The 23,228-nt window shown below is 40.1% G+C and overlaps 2 protein-coding genes across 5 annotated transcripts in view; one reads left to right on the top strand and one right to left on the bottom strand.

Moving 5' to 3' along the window:
- Nucleotides 1-755: 755 nt before the first annotated feature.
- Nucleotides 756-16,996, top strand: LOC116693130 (protein phosphatase 1 regulatory subunit 12B). 4 transcript variants are annotated; one of them, XM_032521842.1, is made up of 8 exons: nt 756-1,339; nt 8,022-8,038; nt 8,150-8,279; nt 10,175-10,279; nt 10,416-10,466; nt 10,681-10,731; nt 13,366-13,624; nt 14,620-16,996. In XM_032521842.1, the coding sequence occupies exons 1-7, from the start codon at nt 1,238-1,240 to the stop codon at nt 13,498-13,500; spliced, it is 591 nt and encodes a 196-aa protein (XP_032377733.1). In that variant the 5' UTR covers nt 756-1,237; the 3' UTR covers nt 13,501-13,624; nt 14,620-16,996. The 4 variants fall into 4 exon arrangements, with proteins under 4 accessions (XP_032377733.1, XP_032377736.1, XP_032377734.1 ...); XM_032521845.1 differs by lacking the exon at nt 13,366-13,624 and adding an exon at nt 11,543-11,610 and having other exon boundaries at nt 760-1,339; XM_032521844.1 differs by lacking the exon at nt 13,366-13,624 and adding an exon at nt 11,540-11,610 and having other exon boundaries at nt 761-1,339.
- A 100-nt stretch (nt 16,997-17,096) lies between these two features.
- Nucleotides 17,097-23,228, bottom strand: part of LOC116693129 (synaptotagmin-2-like) — a 61,755-nt gene continuing 55,623 nt past the window's right edge. Inside the window, 1 exon segment of the mRNA XM_032521841.1 lies at nt 17,097-23,152. Coding sequence (XP_032377732.1) covers nt 22,937-23,152 — 216 coding nt within the window. The 3' untranslated portion in view covers nt 17,097-22,936.

Raw genomic sequence — 23,228 nt, 5'->3', positions numbered from 1 at the left:
TGCTGGTCAGCTTAGCTTAGCATAAAGACTGGAAACAGGAGGAAACAGCTAGCCTGGCATTGTCCAAAAACAAGCTGCCTTCCAGAACCTGTGAAGCTCACTAATTAACGTGTCATATATTGTCTGTTTAACTCATACAAAAACCAAAGTGGAAAGAAACATCTCCTCATCTAACTCTGGGCAAGGAAGCAAAACATCCTTTCCCCCAAACCATTCCTTTAATCAGATTGTAACAGTGATGAAAGATGGCACAGTCTTGATATGTTTAGGTTGAAAACAAAATCATCACAGCTGTAGGACAAAATCACCAATGCCTTGGTGATATCACAGGGCTAAAATGAGAAACACAATAAAAGACAGATTTTGGCCACAAGTGCTCCGTGTTAACACTGTGTAGCACTCACACTAACAGCATCTCCTCTCCATCACACAGTGATGTCACACTTCACGGTTGTTGATGGCTCCTCAGGTAAGACTGTGTATTGACCTTCCAGCACACAAATGGCTGCAGCCCCCCTCCAACTCTGGCTTTGTGCTCCACCTCCCCCTTATCCCTCCACATCAGTGGCCATTTTTAGCCCTGAGTGCTGAGTCCGGTCATAGCAGAGCCTTTGGCAGATTGCAAAAGCCGAAGAGCGGAGGGAGAAGTAGGGATGACGGGGTGTGTTGGGGGGGGGGGGGGGGGGGGTTGGACTGGGAGGGTGACCAAGCAGTGAAAGGAGAAGGGGAGAGAGAAAGCAAGGGAGGGAGGGAAACGGAGAGAGAGAGAGAGTGTGTGTATAACTTTGGGAAACATAGGAAGAGGCAGCAAAAGGGAACAAACTTTTCTCTCTTGGCTGCTTCCTTTTGGACTTTTTCACATTTCAGCAAAGACCTCAGAGTTGACAGAACGGAATCAAGGAAGGATAATTTGTCTGCTTTACAAGTTAAAGAGTTATTTCTCTAATTTTGTGGTTAGCAGAGGTTAATTTGTTTTGTTGAAATTTGCATTCTTATCAAATTGGTGAAGGCGTGACCACCTGAAATCTCTACAAACTCAGCTGCAGCTCTTTCTCTCACACACACACACAGACAGACAAATATACACACACACCTGTTTTTGAGGATTCCCCGGGAGCGTAATCATGGGCATCTGCGTCACTGTTGCTTGAGGGAGTCTGTGAGGCTGTTATCTGGTGGTGGCCCCGCTGAATGTTACAGTAGACGTTGACCTGCCGGTCCAGAGAAGACGGGGGAGATGTCAACCTACTACCCACGCACCAAGGACCTGACTCGCACCAGGAAGTCAGTGACAGATTCTCCACCGTCCTCTCCGTCCCCCACAGACAAAAACTACAGAGTAAGACCAGAAACCCTTCTTATAGAGAAATGCACCGTTTGGAATTTAAACTTTATCATTTCACTAATGTAGCAGGGTGGATTTATGTCTAATTCCATCTCTCTGTATGTGTAACTTCTTTTATGAAGCTGGTCAAAGTATTGATATTATTGTTAATTTACCCAAACCATGAAGTGACTTTGTATTATGTTAATCCAAAATTGAAGAACCTCAAACAAAGCACTGTGTTACCAGTGGGGGATAAATCCTACAAAGCAATAATTCTTTCCCAATTCAGACTGCATCTTTTAAGGTGTCTAACGTGTTGGCGTATAGGTCCCGCACCGGGATTATCTTCGCCGTTTTTTCGAAGTGCTGACTTCCGTCATAAATTGCAAGCATTAAACCGTCATAAACACGCTCAAGTCATACATCGTTAGAAAGCTTAAAGTCTCATGAGTTCCATCGAGCCCACACCACAGCATAAGGTGACTCACAACGGTTACAATCATGTTCTGAAGTACAGCAAAGACAGACATATTCGAGTCTAATTTAGTGTGCTTTCCTACCTGTCTGCTCGTGTTCTTTAATCACAGCGTGTGAAAGATCGCCGAAAACGTGGTATTCCTCCTTCGTAACATGTAAAACTATTAGAATATCCAAGCCTTGTAATCCATATTATCTGGTCCCCTCACAATCTTGTAGTTTCTGGCCAAGTTTCGACATTCAAAAATCTAGGTAGTGCATCATTTCTCGGTTTTGATGGCGTGTAACTTTTTCCCTGTGCGCGCTAGAAATCATGTCGACACATCATTGTAATCGTGGTGCCAGCACGTTCGAATGAACCTGGTTGCCAACCAATAGCATGATTCTATCAAAGATACCTCAAACTAAACCAACCCTATCGTTCAGCTCCCATTGGGCCCTCGTGGGAAAGAATGACAGTTGAAGCCACCATTAGAAGGACCGGCCATAAAACTGGGATCCCTGTGTAGCCAGTAAAAAGACGAGTTGAATGGTACCAGACATGGCCAACAAAAAACCTATCCCTGAGTTCACTCCAGCTGTCTGAAAGCAAAAATAAGGCTGTCTTATGGATTTCACCATTTCATCAAATTATGATTACTATTCCTATAATCTATGTATCTACTTATTTTAGGAATGTGTGTGAGTGATGTGGATGTGTTTTTGTATTTCAGAAGTTATGATTTAGCACTTTTTGGGCTTTTTTAGAAATAAGAAAATTAGACAAACGCACAGACATATCTGTAGAAAAACATTCATATAAATCCATTTTATAAGCAATTTTCTTCTGGATTTTTTCTGTTCAAGTTGAGACCTGTTGGCTAGGGTACTATTTTAGTATATAGCAGTTTGTAATATGCTTACAGTATGATTTTTATTAATTTTTTTAGATGATTTACTTGGACGGAAATAGAAATTCTGTGTTCTAACCTCTGTAGCTCTGTGTCAATAAGGCCTATGTCACAATGCCACTAGAAACAACAAGCTGAGAGTGTTAGCTTCACAATGAACTCAGGGTCATCACAGAGGGCCAAAGCGTGAAACTGCAGCATGTTTTTAGGGGGTAAAAATTTAGGCGAGAAAATCATAATTTTCCAGTGTGCTTCAAGAGGCTAAGCACAGCTCTTTGTAAAGTAGATAGATAGATAGATAGATAGATAGATAGATCGATAGAAAAGATAGATAGATAGATAGATAGATAGATAGATAGATAGATAGATTGAACAATGATATTGCAAGGAAATCTATCAAATTTCAAAAACTAATATAACAGTAAAAAGTAAACAATGGAGCTATAAGGGAAATGGAAATAATTGTTAGTTGCAGTTCTTATAAAGTATGTATGGGTTTTTAGGACATGTCCCGTTGTGATTGGTTCAGTTAAAAAAGTAATATTTCATCATTTCATTAATAGGATAAGAGTAATTTTCTCATTTCTACAGGATTTGCATGAATAATCTGCCAATCCTGGTTCACCAAATGAGTTTATTTCAATGATGAAATAACTTGAACCACTCATCATATTTGATGCCCTGTGAAAAGAGGCTCGAGTGTTTGCTCCCAGAGTCTGACCACATTTTCTGGAAAAGACCTTTGGATTGAATATTCCTTCTGTAATTTCCTGTTTTTTTCTTACGTCTAAGTAGCTTATTCCCATGGGCGTTGTTTGACTGCTGTGTTTATGTCAGTGCAGCGGGCTGAGCTGTACTCTGTGTGACAGCCACATTTAAAGAGACAGGTAGAAATGCAGAAATATGAAGCGACGGGATTCTGTCTATTCAGAGATGCACACATTTGCTCACCTAATGTTACGTAACATTACAGCACAGTTGCTAGCAGTGAATGCTACCAGTGAATGCTGTCAGAATGAATACTGTATCCATGAATGCTGTATCCATGGTGAAACGCAAGCATTCATTTTCCATAAAGTCAGCTCAATCGGAATTGGTTTAAGTTTTCATGGGAAAGAAAATGCAATACGGGGCTGGGGTGGAATCACATTGACGCAGTATTCTTAGCCCTTGCCCAGTGTTTTGATGAGAACCGGGTCCTATTTAGTAAAATACAATGTATGTTGTATGTGTTTACATTAAAGAAAACATTTAATAAGGATATGAAATATAACATATGATTACTGGTTGTTCCAAACCCCCAGTTCAGATGCCCATGAGTTGTTGGCAGTTCCACCAAAGAAATTGTTCTACTACTTAAATGGTTTATTAAAGCCTAAATAACAGTTTGAGGACTAAAGAGGTCAAATCTTCCAATATTTCATAAAAAGCATTAGAGAAAAGTCACGATCATCTCACAACCACCTAGATGTATCTTGTGACCCTTTGGAAGGGGCCTGACCCCTAGTTTGGGAACCACTGGACTAAATTAAATGTCAAGAAACAAGCTACGAAGGTAAATACTACTTACGCATTGATGCATAAACAATCTTATAATGTTTTATTATACTGTTTTTCAACAGAATGATCACATTAATGTTGGTTTCTAAATACAGTACAGGACTTGTACTTGTAGTTGAGTATTTATACATTGTGGTATTAGTATTTTTACCTAAGTAAAGGAACTGAGTACTTCCTCCACCATTGGATATGAGGCATTTTGTCTCAGTGATCTTGAAAAAGAAAAAGAGGCAGATGCTGTAACGGGTCAGACAGGCTCAGATGTACTATAAAAAATTAATAGAGAAGGAGAAAAGGTGAGTGAATATGGGAGAAACGTCTTTTATGGTTGTGTGTAAGTTCCAGTGGTGGGGGTGAAGAGAGAGAAAGAGCGAGCGAGTGTGTGTGTGTGTGTGTGTGTGTGTGTGTGTGTGTGTGTGTGTGTTGCTCAAATTTTCCTACTGCAAAATCTAGTCAGCTCTGAAGGACTGATGCTGTGACAGAATGAGGGGAAGAGGTCTCCTGATGATGATTTCATTGATTCACATTATTGTTTATAGGCTACTGTTTCACTGACTACATTTACATAATAGGCCTGTTCCGGCGTTTGCCCTTAAATGGCTAATGAAAGTGAATAGTCCACTAATATTCTAATTTGCATGCAGCTGTGCAAAACAGGACTTTCCACAGTTTTCCACCGGTGGTGAAGTTGTTCCCCTGTGTGAACACATGCGTCCCTCCTTCAGTCCTTTAACCACCTTCTTGAAAAGGTTGCCGTTGCAATGTTTGCACATATCCAAAATTATATTGATATACAAGTCTTTCATTAATGTTTAGAAGTAGCTGTGTTGTTTGAGCATGCATCTCTACCGCAGCCGGACTCACTTAAATTGTTGTCTGGTTGGTTTTGTGTACACAACAACCATAGCAACAAAGAGAGCTGACTGAAAGCCATAAACAGAGCGTAAACTGTTGCAAACTGCGGTTAAAAAAACAACAGATTGAGGCGCATATTCCAGATACGCTGTAGGCCCATAGGCAAGGGGGCCAGCCACGACAAGGCGTAGCTCGTATGGCGCCATTTTGATGTTACCTAGCACTTACCCGCCGTTAGCATTCCATTGACTGCCATTCATTTTGACGTAACTTTGACAAAGTAAACCCAACATGTATAAAAGCTCCAATACCTTGTACCCCCCCCCCCCCCCCCCCCCCCCCCCCCCCCCCCCCCCCCCCCCCCCCCCCCGTAGTAGGCTTGTTTGTAAAAATAGACGATTGTGTCATAACCAAGCGACTTGCTGTCACATAATTGTGGAATGACCAAACTGTACAGGACTGTTCAGGCAGTTTCAATTTACATGAGCTGTTTAGGTGTAATTACTAATGTTAACTAGCATTTTAGTTATCAATAATTAGCCTGTGCCTATGTTATCTCCTTACATATGCCTACACTCTCCGTCTTTGCTGATTGGGAAGGATTGAGATTTCTCTTGGTAGAGCTACCAGAAGACTTACAACTGTCAGACACATTGCTCACATCGTGTGGTCAAGCTCAGTTGGAGGCTGCGCAGTAACGCTCAGCCATCACCGGAAAAGTGCTTCTAATATCCTTCACTGGTCTCCGTTGAAATCAACAGGGTCACATTGTCCAGTTCTTTTACTGGCTATGCCTATAGGCCTACATGTCCAAAGAATGCTAAATTCGGGAAAAGGCCTTCTTTGGAATATCCAAACGGAATATGCTGTTTACATGACCTGAATTAAAATTCGTAATATTGTCATTTTCAGAATAATAGTGGAATATTTAGTTTGCATCTAAATGTACACGGTGAGCTTATGCAGGAAGCCTGCATCTGTTTACTTCTGACTCCCCCCCTGGTGAGGATGGTGTTGGTCATGGCAAACCATAAAACACGAGGCAGTTGTGTTTATAGAGCACCCGTTTGGAGGCTGTTTCCATCAGCCTGTTGATTTTGGTTGTCTCTGTTACATCTGCTCTGCCTCACATAGTTTGCTGAGCTACATGTGCCCCTTCTGACTCCCTCTGTTTCTCCTAACAAGGGAATCACATCGGTGCAGCTGCTATCAGAAGTAGAATTTCAACTATGATTGTCTGGCTCAGTTTTGACTAAAAGTTTCATGATGCAGCCATAGGCTACATGTAAGAGTATGTATTATTCCTGTAAACATCCCATTTTTTACCCAGAATCAGGTCCTGTAAACCAAAGTTGGTTCACTTAAGACTTTACTGGAATTAAGTTTATAAAATTCTCATTTCACCAATCTGCTAATCCTTTAGTGTGAAATAGGAACTCATAGTTTTTTAAAGAGATTGGTGAAGGTCTGTATAACAGATCATGTCCCCAATAGCAAACTTCATTATGATTTATTCATAAAACCAGGGGGCTTATCTTTCCGGTTGATTAATAAATGTACACCCAATCTGAATGAGAAATCTCCTAAGCATTGCACGAAGAGATCGGAGTGAGTGAGTGCTCTTCATGGCTCCATCCTTGGCCCTTTTTCATCTAAGGTCACGGAGGTCTGTTTTTCTCCTGGATAGCTCTGCTTAAGCACATGACCACATAAGGATAGGCAGCGCTGGCTCACTTATGTAAACACTTGCTGAGGAATAGCTCCTTTGGCCTTGCGTGAAATATGCCCAAACTCTGCAAAAGTGAGAGCAGGGATAACTGTGCACTCTGTTCCTTTTGACATTAATTGTCCTCTTAAGCGTATGCTTTTCCTGCAGTCTACATCTGCTTCTTGTCTCAAACAGCCGGGACCCCTCACACAGCTCATTTCTAAACTGAGGTGTTTAAAGCCCTCTTTCCCTGATGAAGTTTTTGAATTTATTTAAGAGTAAAGTTTACAAAACTGCTTTAGATATTGTAAAGACATCATGGATCAGTCTGGACTTATATTACGGCCTCCGCTCTCTCCCTCTCTGTCCCTCTTTTCCAGTCTCTGACTGATAGTAAACCCGTCCAGTCATCATCCTCTCTTGTGTAATGTGTGTAAGCTGATGCCAGTGAGTTATCTATTCGTTCCGTTTGGTTTGGTGCAGAAACAGGTCTGGCAAATTGTGATATTGGAAAGTTATGTGCAGTAGACACATAAACTACATAACAGTTATGTGCCAACTAATTATAGGCACATCTCTGAGGTAATGATTGAGTTTTGTGCAAAATTGAACTTGAGAAAAGATACAAATCCTCCGAATGTAGCGCAATATCCAGACTCCTTGGTGAAGTGGAAAGAAATTCAGTATGTGATCTCAACAGGCAACTTGGCAGCCATGTGGACTGGACTAGTCGTAGCAAAACACTGCCAGGACAGCCTGATATCAGTCTGTTGTCTTAGGTCAGACATCCACCCATCACACAGGAGATACTTAGCTTCTGATGTCATGATGTCATCTTTATGCTGTAGGCATTTGCGTGGCAGCCGCCATTTCTAAAAGATTAACTGGGCTCACCGGGGAGGTTTGACCTGTATGAACCCTGTCAGTGCAGTGTTTGGGTGAATTATATCTCACTTCTGCATGCATTTCTTCCACCTGGGACTTTGAACACGTTGTGATAATTCACTTGGAAGTTTTGTTTTTGTTCTCTGTTGTCTCAGAATGGAAATATTTCACTGCCAAGCCTCTGTTTGGGTTTATCAAACAAATAAATCTGGATCTGATCACGACAGAACTATTTTTTTTTTTATTTTTTTTACAATGTGTTGTTCCCATCCTGAGGTGCTAGTGAGCCAACTAACACGATTTGTTCTTTGTTTTTCAGCATGAAAGATTGTCAAGGTGAGGATTTATCATTGTTTTTGTTGTAATGTAGAGCTGTATTTTCTGAGAAAAATCAAAAATAAATGGCCTAAATAAAGTGGCAGTGTGAACTGAATGTGTTACTTTTAGATATGACTCCAGTGGGGAGAGTGTGACAGACAAACCATTGGGCCGCACCAGCTCTTACACTCGGAGAGAGACGAGGCTGGCTGCTCTGAACAGACAGGAGCAGGACTCCACTACCAAAGACTATAAGAAGGTAGTACCTCAGTTTGAACAAGCACAGCCCCTCCTGAATGATTCACGTGGTGCTGAAAGCTGTTGGATCTCCAGGCAGATTTATCTATTTTAATACCCTTCCAATAAGGGAAAGCAGATGGAGATTTAATTGAAAAAAACATAATTAAATATATCTTTAAAATCTTTAAATAAAAATTCAGGTAAGCTTTTTTAAATGTTCACATACATATATGTATGTGTCTATATGTATATATGTATATATTTATATAGACACAATAGGGTATGACACATCTCAACATTACACATTATTTTTATTGACAGTACATTTTTATGTTTCCAGTCATATTTGGTTATTGTATATCATATTTAGACATTGGTCTGTTGTTGATGAAAATGGATGCTCATACAAATAACTAAACAAAGGGGGAAAATCAGGTTTTTGATAGTCTCGCTTTGCCGGACCCTCCCAAAACGGTTTTGGATAATGTTCAAGATTTAGATATTGCATTGATTTCTTTATTATTATATTTGTTTGGCACCAACAGAGTTCAATATTAAAAAAAATTCAAATACATAAATAACTGTGTCATTATGAAATCATGAATAAATGGAGTAAAACTAATTTAACTTAACAAGGCTGTGGCTAGATGGCTAACTAGCTAGTTTGAAGAAAAAATGCTAACAGCAATACTTCACCTTTGCAGCATTTTTATTCTGAAGAAGTTCCTCAGAGGAAGACACAACTCTGTGAAGAGCGTACAGACAGGCAGTCTTTCTTGGGGACACTCTAGACAGCATGAGCTAGCTAACACTGCTAACACTGGGTCTTCATTTTGATGCAGAGTGATCGCAATTCCGCCTAGATAGCTATACTGTTGAGCGGTTTTCACTGTAGCTAGCAGTGGCTAGCTGGCAACATCTGATAGCAGTTGTGAGGTTGCTTGCTTAAACGAGGCAGCTGGCTTACAAAAAGTTTCATTGGGAATAATAAAAATTACCACATAAAAAATAATTTGACTTTAAGTGCCCACATTATGATTTCTGAATGTCCTCTGCCTTCAGTCTCCGGGCGAGCTGTTCAAAATCTCCATGGCTTTCTACGTCACTAGCCGAGACAAGTTGGCTAACCGTAGCATGATAGCGCTAGCATGCTAGCTCGTTCTCAATGGCAAAACACTGCTACAACACACATTAGTTTACCATAATCTCCAAAAGAACTACTCACATGTCCCTGTTCTGCAGGTATTCCACAAGTGGCCCTCATTTAGACGAAGTCTCCCAGCTAGTCCTGCCTTGTACTGACCAAAGTTGGAGAAAGTGTTGCCTAGCTGATGTGATTGTACCTAGCTACTGTGCATTTGTGACTCCCAACAAAGATAGCATAGAATTGAGATGTCTCACTCTGTAGCTAAAACAGAGACCCAAACACAGGGTGAAAACAGGTTCTGCAGCAATGTGCAGTACAACAAAAATATGCTGTTTTAAAAAAATGAAACCTATGTAAACCTATTCTGGTACAACATCAAAATACAAGTATGAACCTGAAAATGAGCATAGTATGGGCGCTTTATATTATATTTTTTCTCATACAATGAAATAAAAATTACTTCTAATAAAACATTTATTATGGAAACAAGAACCTGAAATTACACAAGTTGCTTCTTCTTTTTTTAATTATTTCAAATTTTACGTTTATTAATTTTACACACTTTATTCATTACTTGTTATTACACAACGTTGTTTTTGTATATTTAATGTGGAAAACATGGTGATTCCATTTGTTTACTTGTTAACATTTCCTTATTAGACTGACTAATGTGTTATTTCCTTGTTTTTAAAAAAGCAAGTGATTAAAAGACCAGAATTTCTGGAATAAAGCTGGTAATCATTAATCTTCATTTTCTTCACGTTTAGATGTATGCAGAAGCTTTGCATGAGAATGAGAAGCTCAAGTCCAGGTTGCAGGACAGCAAACAGGAACTGGTCAAGATACGTTCCCAGCTGGAGAAAGTCACTCAGGTACAGGGGAACTGTCAGTTCAGTCGTCTCGACCAGGAAGGTCGTGGCTGATTACTTAATGAAATCATGTCCAAAAATACATGGAATATATGTTCTCCCAGTACTTCACAGTAACAGCTCCATTCTAACTTTCTAGAGGCACGACAGAATATCAGAGAGATCTACAGTACTTGAATCAGAGAAAAGGGTAAGTCTCTTGGCAACCTTTTGGCATTTTGGTATTTTTTACGATCATGCTCTTCTACACTATCAAGATGGATGAATGCCCATGCCTTTTCTTGGCCATTTCCCCTCTAATTTTCCTGTCTACTTCAAATCATACTTGATTGGCTTTTCACTCTTTTTTCCCCCGAGGGACCATAGGAGTATATTTATTTCAGCTGTTTCTTCTTTATTTACAGGAAAAACAAGCTCTTGAGAAAAGAGTGTCAAACATGGAAGATGAGTTAAAGGTCAGTGCATGCAAAAAATAAATTGTGCATACTCATCCTGGGTTTAAATAGCAAATTTTGTCTCCAAGTTGTGTTTCATTTATCTCAGATGTTTCCCCCCCACTATTATGATAACACTAACAGTACTAAAGTAAAGCAAAGGCACACACCTCCAGCCAAGTCACTCATGCTAAATGAAGCACGCTTAAGGTGTTTCCACAGAGCAAAACACACACATATAACACACTCCAGGGTTGTTGTTAGCCAGGTGGGTTTGAAGGCAAGGGGAAGGAAGGTTAATGCTTCAGGCTCATTACCCACAGTGTTCTGCTGGGCCACTTCCTGCCAGGGTAAGGAGGGGCCTGTGCTGCTCCCCTGCTCCACTCATCCCACTGTTGGGGTGAACATTGTGACCTAGTTCCAGCAAAATACCAAACCCCGTCCAAGAGCAAAAGACCTGCTTTTGTGAAACATTCCTGCACTGCACTGTGTGTATCCTGCTTCACTTAGACAGGGCAGAGCAGCAGAGAGATTTCAAGCCTGAGTAGACGTGATCTGCACAGTACTGTAGTCTGTGCAAGCAGTAACAAATGACACATGAAATTATAATTTGATTGATGTGGCAAATTACAGCAACATTGTTATGTTCCTCAAAAGAGCTAAAATAACACCTCCGGTCTGAGAAAGTATAATATGCAGACAGTGGAGGAAGGTCTGGCAAAGCGAGACTATGCAGACAGTGACGAGGACATTATAAATAGGACACATACAGCAGTGTGGTATGTCAGCAGCAGTTTTTTTGACCTCCGTGTTGTCGTGGTTCCCTCAGCAGGACGCCCCACTGCGGTTCCGCTGTGGGTACCAGCCCTGAGAGCAGGTTGTCTCAGGGGAGAGGGGATGGTGAGTGGTTGCTATGACGCAGAGGAGTCACTGACACCTGCCTGTCACCTCACACGATTCTTTTCTGTCAGAGATTCGGGCATGTTTACACGTGTGGACATACATGTACGTCGGTACTTTAGACTGTAAATACTACAGGGGCACAGGCACACGATCTTTTTCTTTTTCTTTAGAGAGCACGCCAGGGAGCTGGCTTGTCACTCACTCACAAAATCACTTGTTCACGTTTAGCAAGCTACAGATTGCTGTTCAGTCGGTGTCAGATTAATGCCAACCTGGGCCACCTACTGGAAAGGAGAGATAGCAGCGACAATTCAGAACTCAGATGCAAAAACGCCAATGTTGACCTCGAACAACTGTTGTATTTTTACCACTTACGCCACTGTGTGCGAGTGTCACAACTGCTGCTGTTGTTTCGTTCGTAGCTTTTCAAAAAACTGCAGTCGTGACACTCTCCATGTGACAGAAGCGTCAACGATGCAAAAGATATTACACTCCTTGGCTCACACAAGCACAGGCTTCATCTCCAGTAGAGGGGCGCAGGTTGGATTGGGACTACCTCCTCAGGTCTGAACCTGCTGGCAGTCGACGGGGCCTGGGTTCAGCTGTTTCACATCCACAGCACTGTGTGTCCTTGTTTTCCCTCATGAAATATCAGTGTCCAATTACTTTGCAGGGTCTTACATTTAATACAGAAAAGCTGAATTACTCTTGACAACCTCTGAAACGTAATTAATAGAAAATGGGTTAAATTATCTGCAGGATTTGAGAGTTTGGTCAAATCTAATTTTATATGAAAGACCTCGATATAAAGAGAGTGTAATAGAGGATACTGGTCATTATGCATTCTCGCCTCACTCTGTCCTTTTTCTTCTCTCTTGCCAAGGGCACCTCTCCAAGAACTGCGCCGTTTAATTCTAATAAGAGAACATTACATGCATGAACTGTTCGGTCCCAAATACCGGCGAGCTTCAAATTGCTTTGATAAATGTATTTTGGTGTTTTAAAAAGCAGCTGGATGTCTTCCTTAAACCTCATCCTTGGCCATATTCACTTCTACACACTTGTGTTTTGGTAGACTGAAACACTACCAGGGCCCTGTGCGTGCTTGTATGTATATGTGTGTGTGTGTGTGTGTGTGTGTGTGTGTGTGTGTGTGTGTGTGTGTGTGTGTGTGGTGTGTGTGTGTGTGTGTGTTAAGTGGTTTGCCTTTAAGAATTGCGTCAAACCACAGATGTTTCTGTCAAACCGCATTGAGGTTTTCCTCAAAAAGGCTGGCCAAGAAGAAAAGGGAATGACTCACTTCTTTTCCTTTGACTTATAAGTGACTAGGCTGTTGCGCTAAAAGTGTGAAAAAGTAGAATTTCAGATTATGTGATTTTTTTAAATGAATTTCTATTCCCTCTCCTTTGCAAAGCATATAACACAATAGCACCTCACCACTCTCCACATACAGCACAGGTTTGATGAGCACAAACCCAAAGACAACTGGCTTCATAGTTTCCTTTGCTTGTTGAAGCTTTTGCTATTTCTTCTCCAAATCTCCCTGTAGTGTGAGTACTTGTTCATTTAAGTTTTGCTGATGAGTCCCTCCGACCTGTTGTTCTCCCCCGTCTGTGTAGGCGTGTGGGCGCATGCCTGTATGAGTGGATATGTGGACAGTCTCTATATGGGTCTTTCTCTTTGCGTATGCCCTGCCCTCCCTGCATGCTTTCTCTGCGGCCCCTCTCTGTATCTCTGTCCTCCTCTGTGCAGGCTTTCCCTGCTCTGGCTCAGGTCCAGACCCTGAGGAGGGTGAACGAGTGTCTCCTGGCTGAGAATAGAGCCATGCTGCGCGTCCTCGCCCGCCTCTCTGAGACGGCCTCCATGCCGGAGACAGAGGACCTCTGATCTTCTGACACCATCTGTCCTCCTTTCTCCCCCTCCTCTCCCCTCCTCAGCCTCATAACTTCTACTCTCCCCTCTTCTTCTGGTGCCTCTACAGCCCCCTCGTCCTCTGCTGTGTTCCTCTCAGGCAGGTCCTGCACCCTCCCGATGCTCACTCCCCCAACCCCCACACTGCAATGCATCTCCCGCTCACTCCTTTAACCCAATCTCCTTCATGGCCATCAGAGGGCAACCATGCTAACCCCATCCCCCAAAACATTTCTCATAAGCCTCCTTTGAAGTGTATATTTAGCTACATCCATGTTGCATGGGGCTTCACATGACATACACACAGCCTTTGTTCATCTTTCATTATTACCTAAATTAAAGATCTAAAGCGGACACGTTTACAGTAGTAATTGATTTTGCAACAGTCTAATATATGTGGCTCTTGTGATATGTGCTGTGTAATCAATGCACATGGGGTTTGGTCTGTATTTCCCAATTTTTTTTTTGCTTCAAATGCATTTAGAGCAGAGTGTTGCCATGATGATGGGATTTATACACTGGGTTTTTTGTTATTATTCAGTATGATGAAAAACAGCAATTTAAACAGAAAGGGGGCTCCAAACATGTGATTTACCACACGTCATGAACATGTTGATGCCATGGGCCCAAAGTCCATTCACCAGTGTTCGGTAATATGTCACAGCTTGAGAGCAGAGGGTTATTGTTTGTCTCTAGTAGAGGGGAAATACTTTGGCAAAGAAGGTGGTTATTTTTAGTCATCACTCCCTTATGAGAGACATGAACTAGATTTGGGAAATTGACCCTCTCTCTGTTTCTCTCTCTTTGACTTTGTTCCTTTTTTACTTTTCACATGGCGGACATATCGTCAAAGTCACTCCTCACTTGCATGATTAAGTACCGTAAAGCATGTCTTTATTGTTTGTCCTCAAACTTTACTGAAGGACAACTTTCAGTCCATTTGTTGTTAATGGTGAATGCAGAAAAGTGTAACATTGGAGTCCAATGTCATCGCGCACCTGAAGCTTTAAATGACTATCCACAAACCATTTAACATATATTTATGTGATAATGATATCATTTTCTAATACCATTTCTTTCCTTCTGCTGTTCCAGATCTTAACAGAGTTAAAATCAGACAACCAGAGGCTTAAGGATGAGAATGGGGCTCTCATCCGAGTCATCAGCAAACTGTCCAAATGAAAAGATGTCTGAAGCTCCTGTTTGGTGGTTGTGGATGCTCCAACCCTGTTATTATGGCAGTTTAAATGTCCCAAGTTGTGACTCCTCTCTGAGTTAGGTGATGGCTGCTTTGCACAAATAAATTCCTGTTGGGACTTGTAAATATCCAAAGAAAAGTGTTAAGGAGTTTCAGTCAAATTTCACTGTGCGAGTTACAGCAATTGTTTCTACGTGATTAGTATTCATAATTTTGTAATATTCAGTGTTTTATATTAATAAATTAGGGACCAGTTGTACTGTTTGATAACCTTACAAGGCTCAGTTCAAACAAATCCAGAGGTTTGCATGAAGGTACTGTTTTTAATAATATAACCATCACATGGAGACATCATGATTGTTTGCTACATCCCGCACTGCAGAAAACTATTATAATGTTGTGTTGATTGTGAAAAAGAGAGAAATCAAGGACCCTAAAGGCCATTTTGGCATGGAGATATACTGTATTTTAATCTGAATCAGAATTTATGACCACGCAGGTAAAAATAAGGCCCAGCAAAGCGACAGACAGGTGCTCTGGTTCCAGAAGCAAAAACTAGATATTAATATAAATCCACCAAGCCATCTGCGTAGATTGAAGCCAGCAGAGAAGTGCTGTTAGATGCAGTTCTTCTAATGGCAAGTAGAGTTTGGCTCCAGGCCAGGAATGTATTAAAATAAAAGGAGAAAATGCTTTTGATGATTTGTACAATATCATGTGTAAAACAATTAATTTTTGACATTTTTACTCTAGTATAAAGAACTTTAGGCTTAACAACACACATTGTTTAGGTGTGTGTTTTTGGTTTCTATTTTATGCGACAGTAAAATCTCTATCATTTCAAAAAATTCCATGTTTGTTAACCTAGCGTATGATAATGTCCCGACTGTGGTATTTGAAGGGGGCTGCATGCTAGCCCTGAGTAACGGATATAATGCACTTTGAGTATTTGGGCATCACAGCGCTGTATTATCTTCAGACTGGTGTCAGTTTCCATGATAACCTAATTCAGCGTTTGCCAGATTTTGTTCATCAGTTCTTTTTTTGGTTTTGGGCGCCATTCTTCATTTTTTGTTTTGCGTGTCCTCTATAGAGGATTTTTTATTCAATGGCTCAGCTTCAAAACAGCAGAATGGCTACACAGAGGAGACGTGTGTAAAAGAAAGTGTCCTATGTTCTGTAATAGAGATACATTTATTTATTTATGCCCTTTCTTAGTTCTAATCGTCATGATTTGTTTACTCAATTTTCTTTCAATGAAAACACACCACTTCTTGGCCATCTTTCTGTTAGGTGATGAAAAAACGCAAATGCCAAAATCTTGGTAGATGCGCCGTAAATCACTGCTGATATTTTAGCCTTCACAATATTGCGTGATGAATAATAATACACAAATCTCCACAATCCAGCATTGCAGGAATTCAACTGTTGCTTGCACTTTTCATTATATGTTGTGTAGATTACATTTATTTTAAACTTTGTTGTGTGTGTGTTGATACTGTCACAATAAATTATGTTAATTTAATTATTGCCTAACCACACTGAGTTAACAGTATATGAAGTACACCTACCTGGCTACATGTAGTGCAGTCCAATACTACAACCCTAAAATAAATCCCAACTTTTGTGTTGTTCTGGTCATCTGGTTATGGAGGCCTTATTTACTGATGCTACTCCATTGTGTTGCATTTTATTAAAATGTTTTTCAATATTTGGGTTCCACATACTGTTTCATTTTTTTTTTTTTATGTTAACTAGATGGTCTACTTAACATGAGAAATGCAAATAAAACTAGAAAGAGGCTGCTGCCTTGTAGCGGTTCTTAATGTGGCTTATGGGGTGCCATCACCTTATATATTCCAAAAAGAAGGTAGATAAATGTCATTGAATCACATTTAATGTCTAAAACTGCCAGACTCTCCTTGCATTTAATATCCTTGAGCTGTAGAGGTGCTACAAGTGATGAATGGTGTGCCAAAGACGAAAAAGGTTTTGGTATCTGTCTTCTGTTCCCTCTAATGGATGAGTTGACCAAAATCCCCAGGGTTTGATGTTTTCCTTTAACACTCCGATGGTTTTGGAGTCCAGTGTTATCATTGGTCACATCCAGTAATGTACTCAAAACCACAAATAAGATCCATCTATTTCTACACATGTAGCTTTACTGAACTATGTAGTTGAACCATGTATTGAGAATGTTTATAATGTGTTGATAGCTTAATATACACACATTGGTTTACTCACTTTGCTTAATAAACTGTAAAGGAGTGGAAATGTTTCTCTGTGTGACATTATTATATTACGCATCACAGGCAGAGAGATTATTAGGAAGCAGCTGAGCTGAACGCGTTGTATATTAAACACAAACAAGTCATGGTAATTAAAAGGCCTTTATTTCCTATTTGTTTTTTACAGAACTGGTAACACATATGATAAATTTGTAATAAGTTATTTGGTTCCCTTGATAACTTTATAAGGATCCCCAACGTTTTTCCACATAAAGGTCAAGAGGAGTTTGTGAGCAACGTTTGTGTCCAGTCAAGGGCTAAAGCATGCGATCCACAGTAGGCACAAGTACTGACATGAACACGCGCACCACGACACTAGACACGTAGAAACACAGCTAGAGGACACAACCTGACTGTCCTCCGACGCTCCAAAGGATGACGGAGAAGAGAAAGAGGTGGAAAACAAAAGTCTTGAGAATACAGTTGCATCAGGGATGAGAGGTGGAGGACTAAGCGCTCAAGAGGGGAGTTTGGTACGGTCCTGCATGTTTGGCAGTATACGGTATGTCCATGTTGTAAACATAAAGGCCGGCATTCTTTATGCTCGGCAAAATGCAGATTCAGTGGAGAAATCAACGAGCCTGCTTCCCACTCAGCATAAGGATACTGATGGGACACGGCTGGTTACACACAAACAGGACAAAGACACAAACAAAAAGCAAATGGGATTCTGGCATTGATTAAAATACAGTCCTACACTCTACAGTCTACATCACCAAAACAAATAAAGACAGAAGGTGTGATTACACATATGCACAAGAATACAAAGAAGAAATACAGCGAGTAATAGAGGAGACAAGACAACATGTTTCAAAGTGGCGTCTTTACCCGCTGAGAGGCTTTTCAACACATTTTGACAGGGTGGTAAATGATCTACTGAACTTTGGATGTTTTCCCTTTTTAAATCCCAGCGTTTGTTCAAAAAAAATAAAAAGGGAAAAAAAAGAACAACTAGTAGTGTGAACAGTGCTCTAAAACTGTCTCTGCGGAGCTGAAACAGCCCAAAGTTTCAGATGCAGTTGTGCATAAGGTATTGTACATCTACACGGCGATCAACAGAACAGAATACCCCCATATTTCAAATAGAATGAAAAACTGTTTGAGTATTACGGTCATACACACACACACACACACACGAATATGTACATTTAAGAATGAGTTATGTGTCCCAGGCATGCAGACCTGTACTGTATACTGTATTTATATATTCTAGTGCTGTGTTTTTGCACCATATCTGCTAAAGGGCCTACACTTCTATCTGTTCATCCCATATACACAAGCACACATAGCTCCCAGTCTCTGTCCCCCATAGAACTTCGATATAACGTGACTGTGGTGACCCAAGCAGAAAAATGAAATATCTAAATAAATAAATAAATCTGTCAAATGTGCTATAAACTGACCTGTAATCACATTTGCCTCATCATCTCATGTTAGAATTGTTATTTTGGCTTTGTAGACGCAAACAGTGTTGACGAATGCAGGCAACTGCAGTCAGGTAATGGCAGTATTTTGTGAAACTCACTGAAATCCTGTATTTAAATTGTTCTCAGTGCATCATTTGGTCACAGTCAGCAACAGTAAAGGGACAGCGAATAAGTATAATATTGCATTAGGCAACGTGTGGGCGTTGCACAGCACATTGAAGATTGTTGCCAGGATACAGATAAATGGTAGTTTACCTTTTACTTCAGAGACGTTTCTTTTGACTGAGGTAAACCTAAAAAGATTAGTGTTTTTGGGAAATAGGCATATTCGCTTTCTTGCCAAGTGTCAGATGAGAAGATCAATGCTACCCTTATCCTCGTTTCCAGTCTTTATGCTAAGCTAACCGTCTCCTGGTTCCAGCTTTAGATTTAGTGCACAGATATAAGATTCTTGGCAAGAAAGCCAAATTTGAAACTGCTCCCATTATCTCATATTGTGTATGACATATGTATTTCTATATTATTTTCATATGATTTCTATCATGTGTGTTGTGAAAATCATAACATTATGCATAGTTCTATGGGAGGGATCCAGGCCTGAAACGTGGATGCCACACACAAGTTTCTCTCTTTCTGCTTTAAAATGGTTAGAGCTCTAACTATACCGTTGCTCGAGCAATGTGCTAAACAAACCAACAAAAACCATCAGCATGAGCCGCACATCACCAGCAGTGTGCTCGCGATTGTACATGTGGCCTCGAGTCCATTCTGCTGCTAAACCGGAAGAAGAGAAACTGTAGAAGTGACCCAGTTTGGTTCATAAATTGCACTCAGCCCAAGACAAGAACACACTCTCATGTATCATCATATATATATGTATATATATACTGTATATATATATATAATTTTAGCATATAATTTTACGGAGAACCTATTGTGATGTTATATCTACCGGTATTATTTATACTATCAAAACAAGGCATATACATTACTAATCACAATACTGTAAAATCAGCTACTTCTATGAAACAAGGACATCAACAGCTCTGAAAGTAGAAAAAGACACACTCACTCTACTAAACTCACAAGTGTTCTCAAAGCTCACATGTACAGAAAAAAAGTGGATTTTGCCCTCTTGATGAACAAAGACCTCTGAACGGAATGTAAAAGAGAGAAACACTGGCCAAGGAAAATGAAGACATGTTGGATTTTTTTTTCTTCATAAATACACTCTACTCAGCTGAGCTCTAAAGAGTTAGTGCTTGAGTTTTATGGCTTTAGTTTTATCTTATTCACTTATCTTGTATACACATACACGTATTGTCTAATAAACACAGTAAAAGAGACACAGCCGTGAAGGGTTTCAGGTCATTTAAGTACTGCAGAAGTGAAAAATAAAAACTTCCAAGAAGAAAGGAGGAGGGAAGAAGGGATTCCAAGTCACTGGTGTACACTGGAATGGGATTATTCATCTTTTGGCTCCTGGAAATACATTTCATACAAAGATATGATCCAACAGACTTCCCTACTAGCACAAATAACAACTCCTACAATCCACCTACATATCTGCCGAATACTTGGATCTTCCTCTAATGAGTTATTTCAGAATAACACAGTGCCAAATCTGTTATTAGAAAATAGTCATCTTATAGACTTGGAGACCCCCCCCCCATCCTAAACATTAAACAATTGAAACATAATTTGTTTAGTTTAGTTTTTTTTTTAAAGAAGAAGAAGCAATAAGCAATAGCAATAAAATCCCAAAAATTGTCAAAGATTGGCCTTCAGGTAAGTGCTGAAACAAAATGTATGGCAGGTAAATTATATAAAATCAAAATTTTGATCACAAGGAATTATATAGCAAGCATGCGGCTACATTTTCATCCTACATGAACTCACACACAGTACTGGACGACACACTTGCTTAAGAGTTTCAGGCGTGGAAAGGTTCTTATTAGTAATGGTACTCTAATATTTGTATGACATTCTCTCCAATGAGCCTCATGGAAAATAAATACACATTTGTTTCATTTAGAAAATATACAGTGCATTTTTTTTCCCCCCTTTGTTTGTGTTATTAAAATGACAAATGACACCCACTTACGTACACGAGATATTTTTGCTTGGTCTCTAAAACATGCTCCTATGTACAGTATTTTGTATAAACATGCAGTATCAACGTGAACTATGTATATAGGCAAAACTACACACCAATGGGTTGCTTGATTGCTTCCATGTTGCCTTTTCTTTAGTGTTGCTTCATCAACAGAGGAAAAAGATTATGTGGGATGGAAAAAGGAAAACTAAACATGGTGTCTTTTGGTTATAAAAAAATAAATAAAGCGTTACAATTTCCAACAGAGAAAGATACAAGAACATTCATTAAATTCCCAGAATGCTGTGGTTCTGTCTACATTTGATGTACATTGACTTTTATTTTTTGCACACAGTCGACGGGTAGTTTTTGCTGTTGGTGCAGACAGCACTGATTTGACCTAATAACTAGACCTGCAAGCAGGTGTACCTGGGCCCAATTTGACTTAACATTTAAGCCTTTTTTTTTGACTTAACACTTAAGCATTCAACAACTTATTCAGGGCAGAGGAGTGTTAGTCAGACAACAGTTTGGATTTTGTCAAAGTTCATCCTTCAACAGAATAGTAATCTACCCTGATCAAATTACATTCTGCGAAGGAGCTTTTCTTTTAGAGGAGTCCATTTATATAAGGAACCTTGTCTGGCACGCCACATGTGCCACAGAAAAATTCAATCCCACAACATTTCATCATAAAAGAGGAAAAACAAACGACACAGATCAAAGAACGGTGTCAAATCACCACACAACAGAACCATACCCAGTAGTGCAATTAAATTCAACAGTTTGGTAAGCTGTGTATAAAATACACACGGATCGGTGCCTTTTTCCAGACCATATCCTTGCAATCAAGTGAGAAAACCTAGTATTCAAACAATCAAAACACAGACAAAAAGCTGAGCAAAAACAAAGCAACAACAAATAAACTGCACCTTTTTACCTTCTTAAAACCAGCAGTCATTACTAACATAAATCATTAAAGCTCTGGTTTTCTGAGGGTACTTAAACATAACATTTGGATTTAAAGTGCTTGAGGAATAAAAGTTTTAAGTTAAATAAAATAAATACAACTGGATAAATAAAAGTAAAAAGAGATATAAATAAATAACTAAATAAATAAATAAATGAAGAGAACAACACCGCTAACTGGAAGGCGTCCCTGGTAGTTGAAAATTGCTTATTTTGTTACTTTGAAGGCTTGTCTCCTTTATGACTGTAAGACGGTTATAGGGATTCCTTTGAAGTAAAACCCTTGTGTCAAGTCCATGACTAATGGCAGTAGCACTGAACAAGTGAGATACAGAATCAGAGGCGTTGGGAGGGGAGGTGGTGGACTGCAGGCAGTAATCGACACCTTGTAAATATCATGTCATTGGTGGTTGTAATCAGTCTCTGTTGTACCCACTCTGATATTTCCTTGCCTTTTGTTATTCAAATGACAGACACGGCCCTTTTGCACAGTCAAAAATAGACACATACCCTCTCTTTTTTTTGTCACTAAAAATCCACCACTCCCTCTTTCCTAACGTACCATTTCATGGATAAACGAAACTATCACTAGTCGTGAGCCTTACGTCACCGAAAAAAACAAGCGCCCAAGCTTCCGAATCCAACATTTCATTCTCATCAAGTGGAGCATTTGAATAATAAGAACCCGTTTAGAAAAAAAGGCATGGAGTTTCAGTTTCCTCTCAGTTTTCCTGAGACGATGGGTGAAAGGTTAACTAATCAAAAAAAGGCAGTGTGTTTGTGGGTAACTGGATATGTGCCTACCCCTACTTGCTACCCAACTCTAGGAATGTACGTCAAACTAACAGAATCATCTAGTATGATAACTGGCAGGTGTGGAACATGGTGCACAATACACCTAAGGAATGGACCTGCTTGTGTTATTTCTCTATCATATGGCAGTATAAAGCATTTTATTATTAAGCACTATTCTAAGCAAACTGTGTCACTAAAGGGAAGGGGTGAGAAGTACAACATGAGTAAATGTATGTTTTATCCCCTCTATCACCATATTCCCAAATAGCACTCTTACTGTTCTTTGTAGTCTACTGTGTATTCTTATTAATGGAACCACAACCCCAATACAAAAATAGATCTAAAGGAAATCAACGTATCTGTCCATCCAGTAACGTGTCTTCTTTTTTCAATGACATGATTTTCATATAACATGATGCTTGCTTTTAAACTATATTTCCCATCATGTTGAATGGTATCTATGGATCTTTTGAAAGGTGGCAGCGGGAGAGGAGGAAGGGGTGGGGTATTTTTTTTTTTTTTTGGAAAGGGAGCAGATGTACAGTTGGGATTTTCTTCTGGAATATACACTGATATGTGGGACCTGGGGAAAGGATGGGAAATGCATGGGTAGGTAAGGTGGAGGTGGGCGATGATGTGTTTACTTCTTGGCATTCAGGGCTGCGAGGGCGGCATCCACCTCCTCTTCTGGCTGCAGTGGATGCCACTGGGCGATAGGGCGGCGGGGGTTGGCCAGCATGTCGGACCAGTGTTTCAGCCCGGCCCCCGTGGACTTGCTTCCCACCAAGATCTTCCCAATGGCATCGTTCTTGCCAATCTTGTCATAATCCAGCACTGTGATCACAGCTACGATTTTCTGGGAGAGAAAGCATTACGACAAGGTTTAGAATGCCAGGTCGATTACATGGTTATGAGGGGATGGGAAGTGCAGA

Source organism: Etheostoma spectabile, chromosome 7, assembly GCF_008692095.1.
Source record: "Etheostoma spectabile isolate EspeVRDwgs_2016 chromosome 7, UIUC_Espe_1.0, whole genome shotgun sequence".
NCBI lineage: Eukaryota > Metazoa > Chordata > Actinopteri > Perciformes > Percidae > Etheostoma > Etheostoma spectabile.
This window is presented reverse-complemented; position numbering and strand designations above follow the sequence as displayed.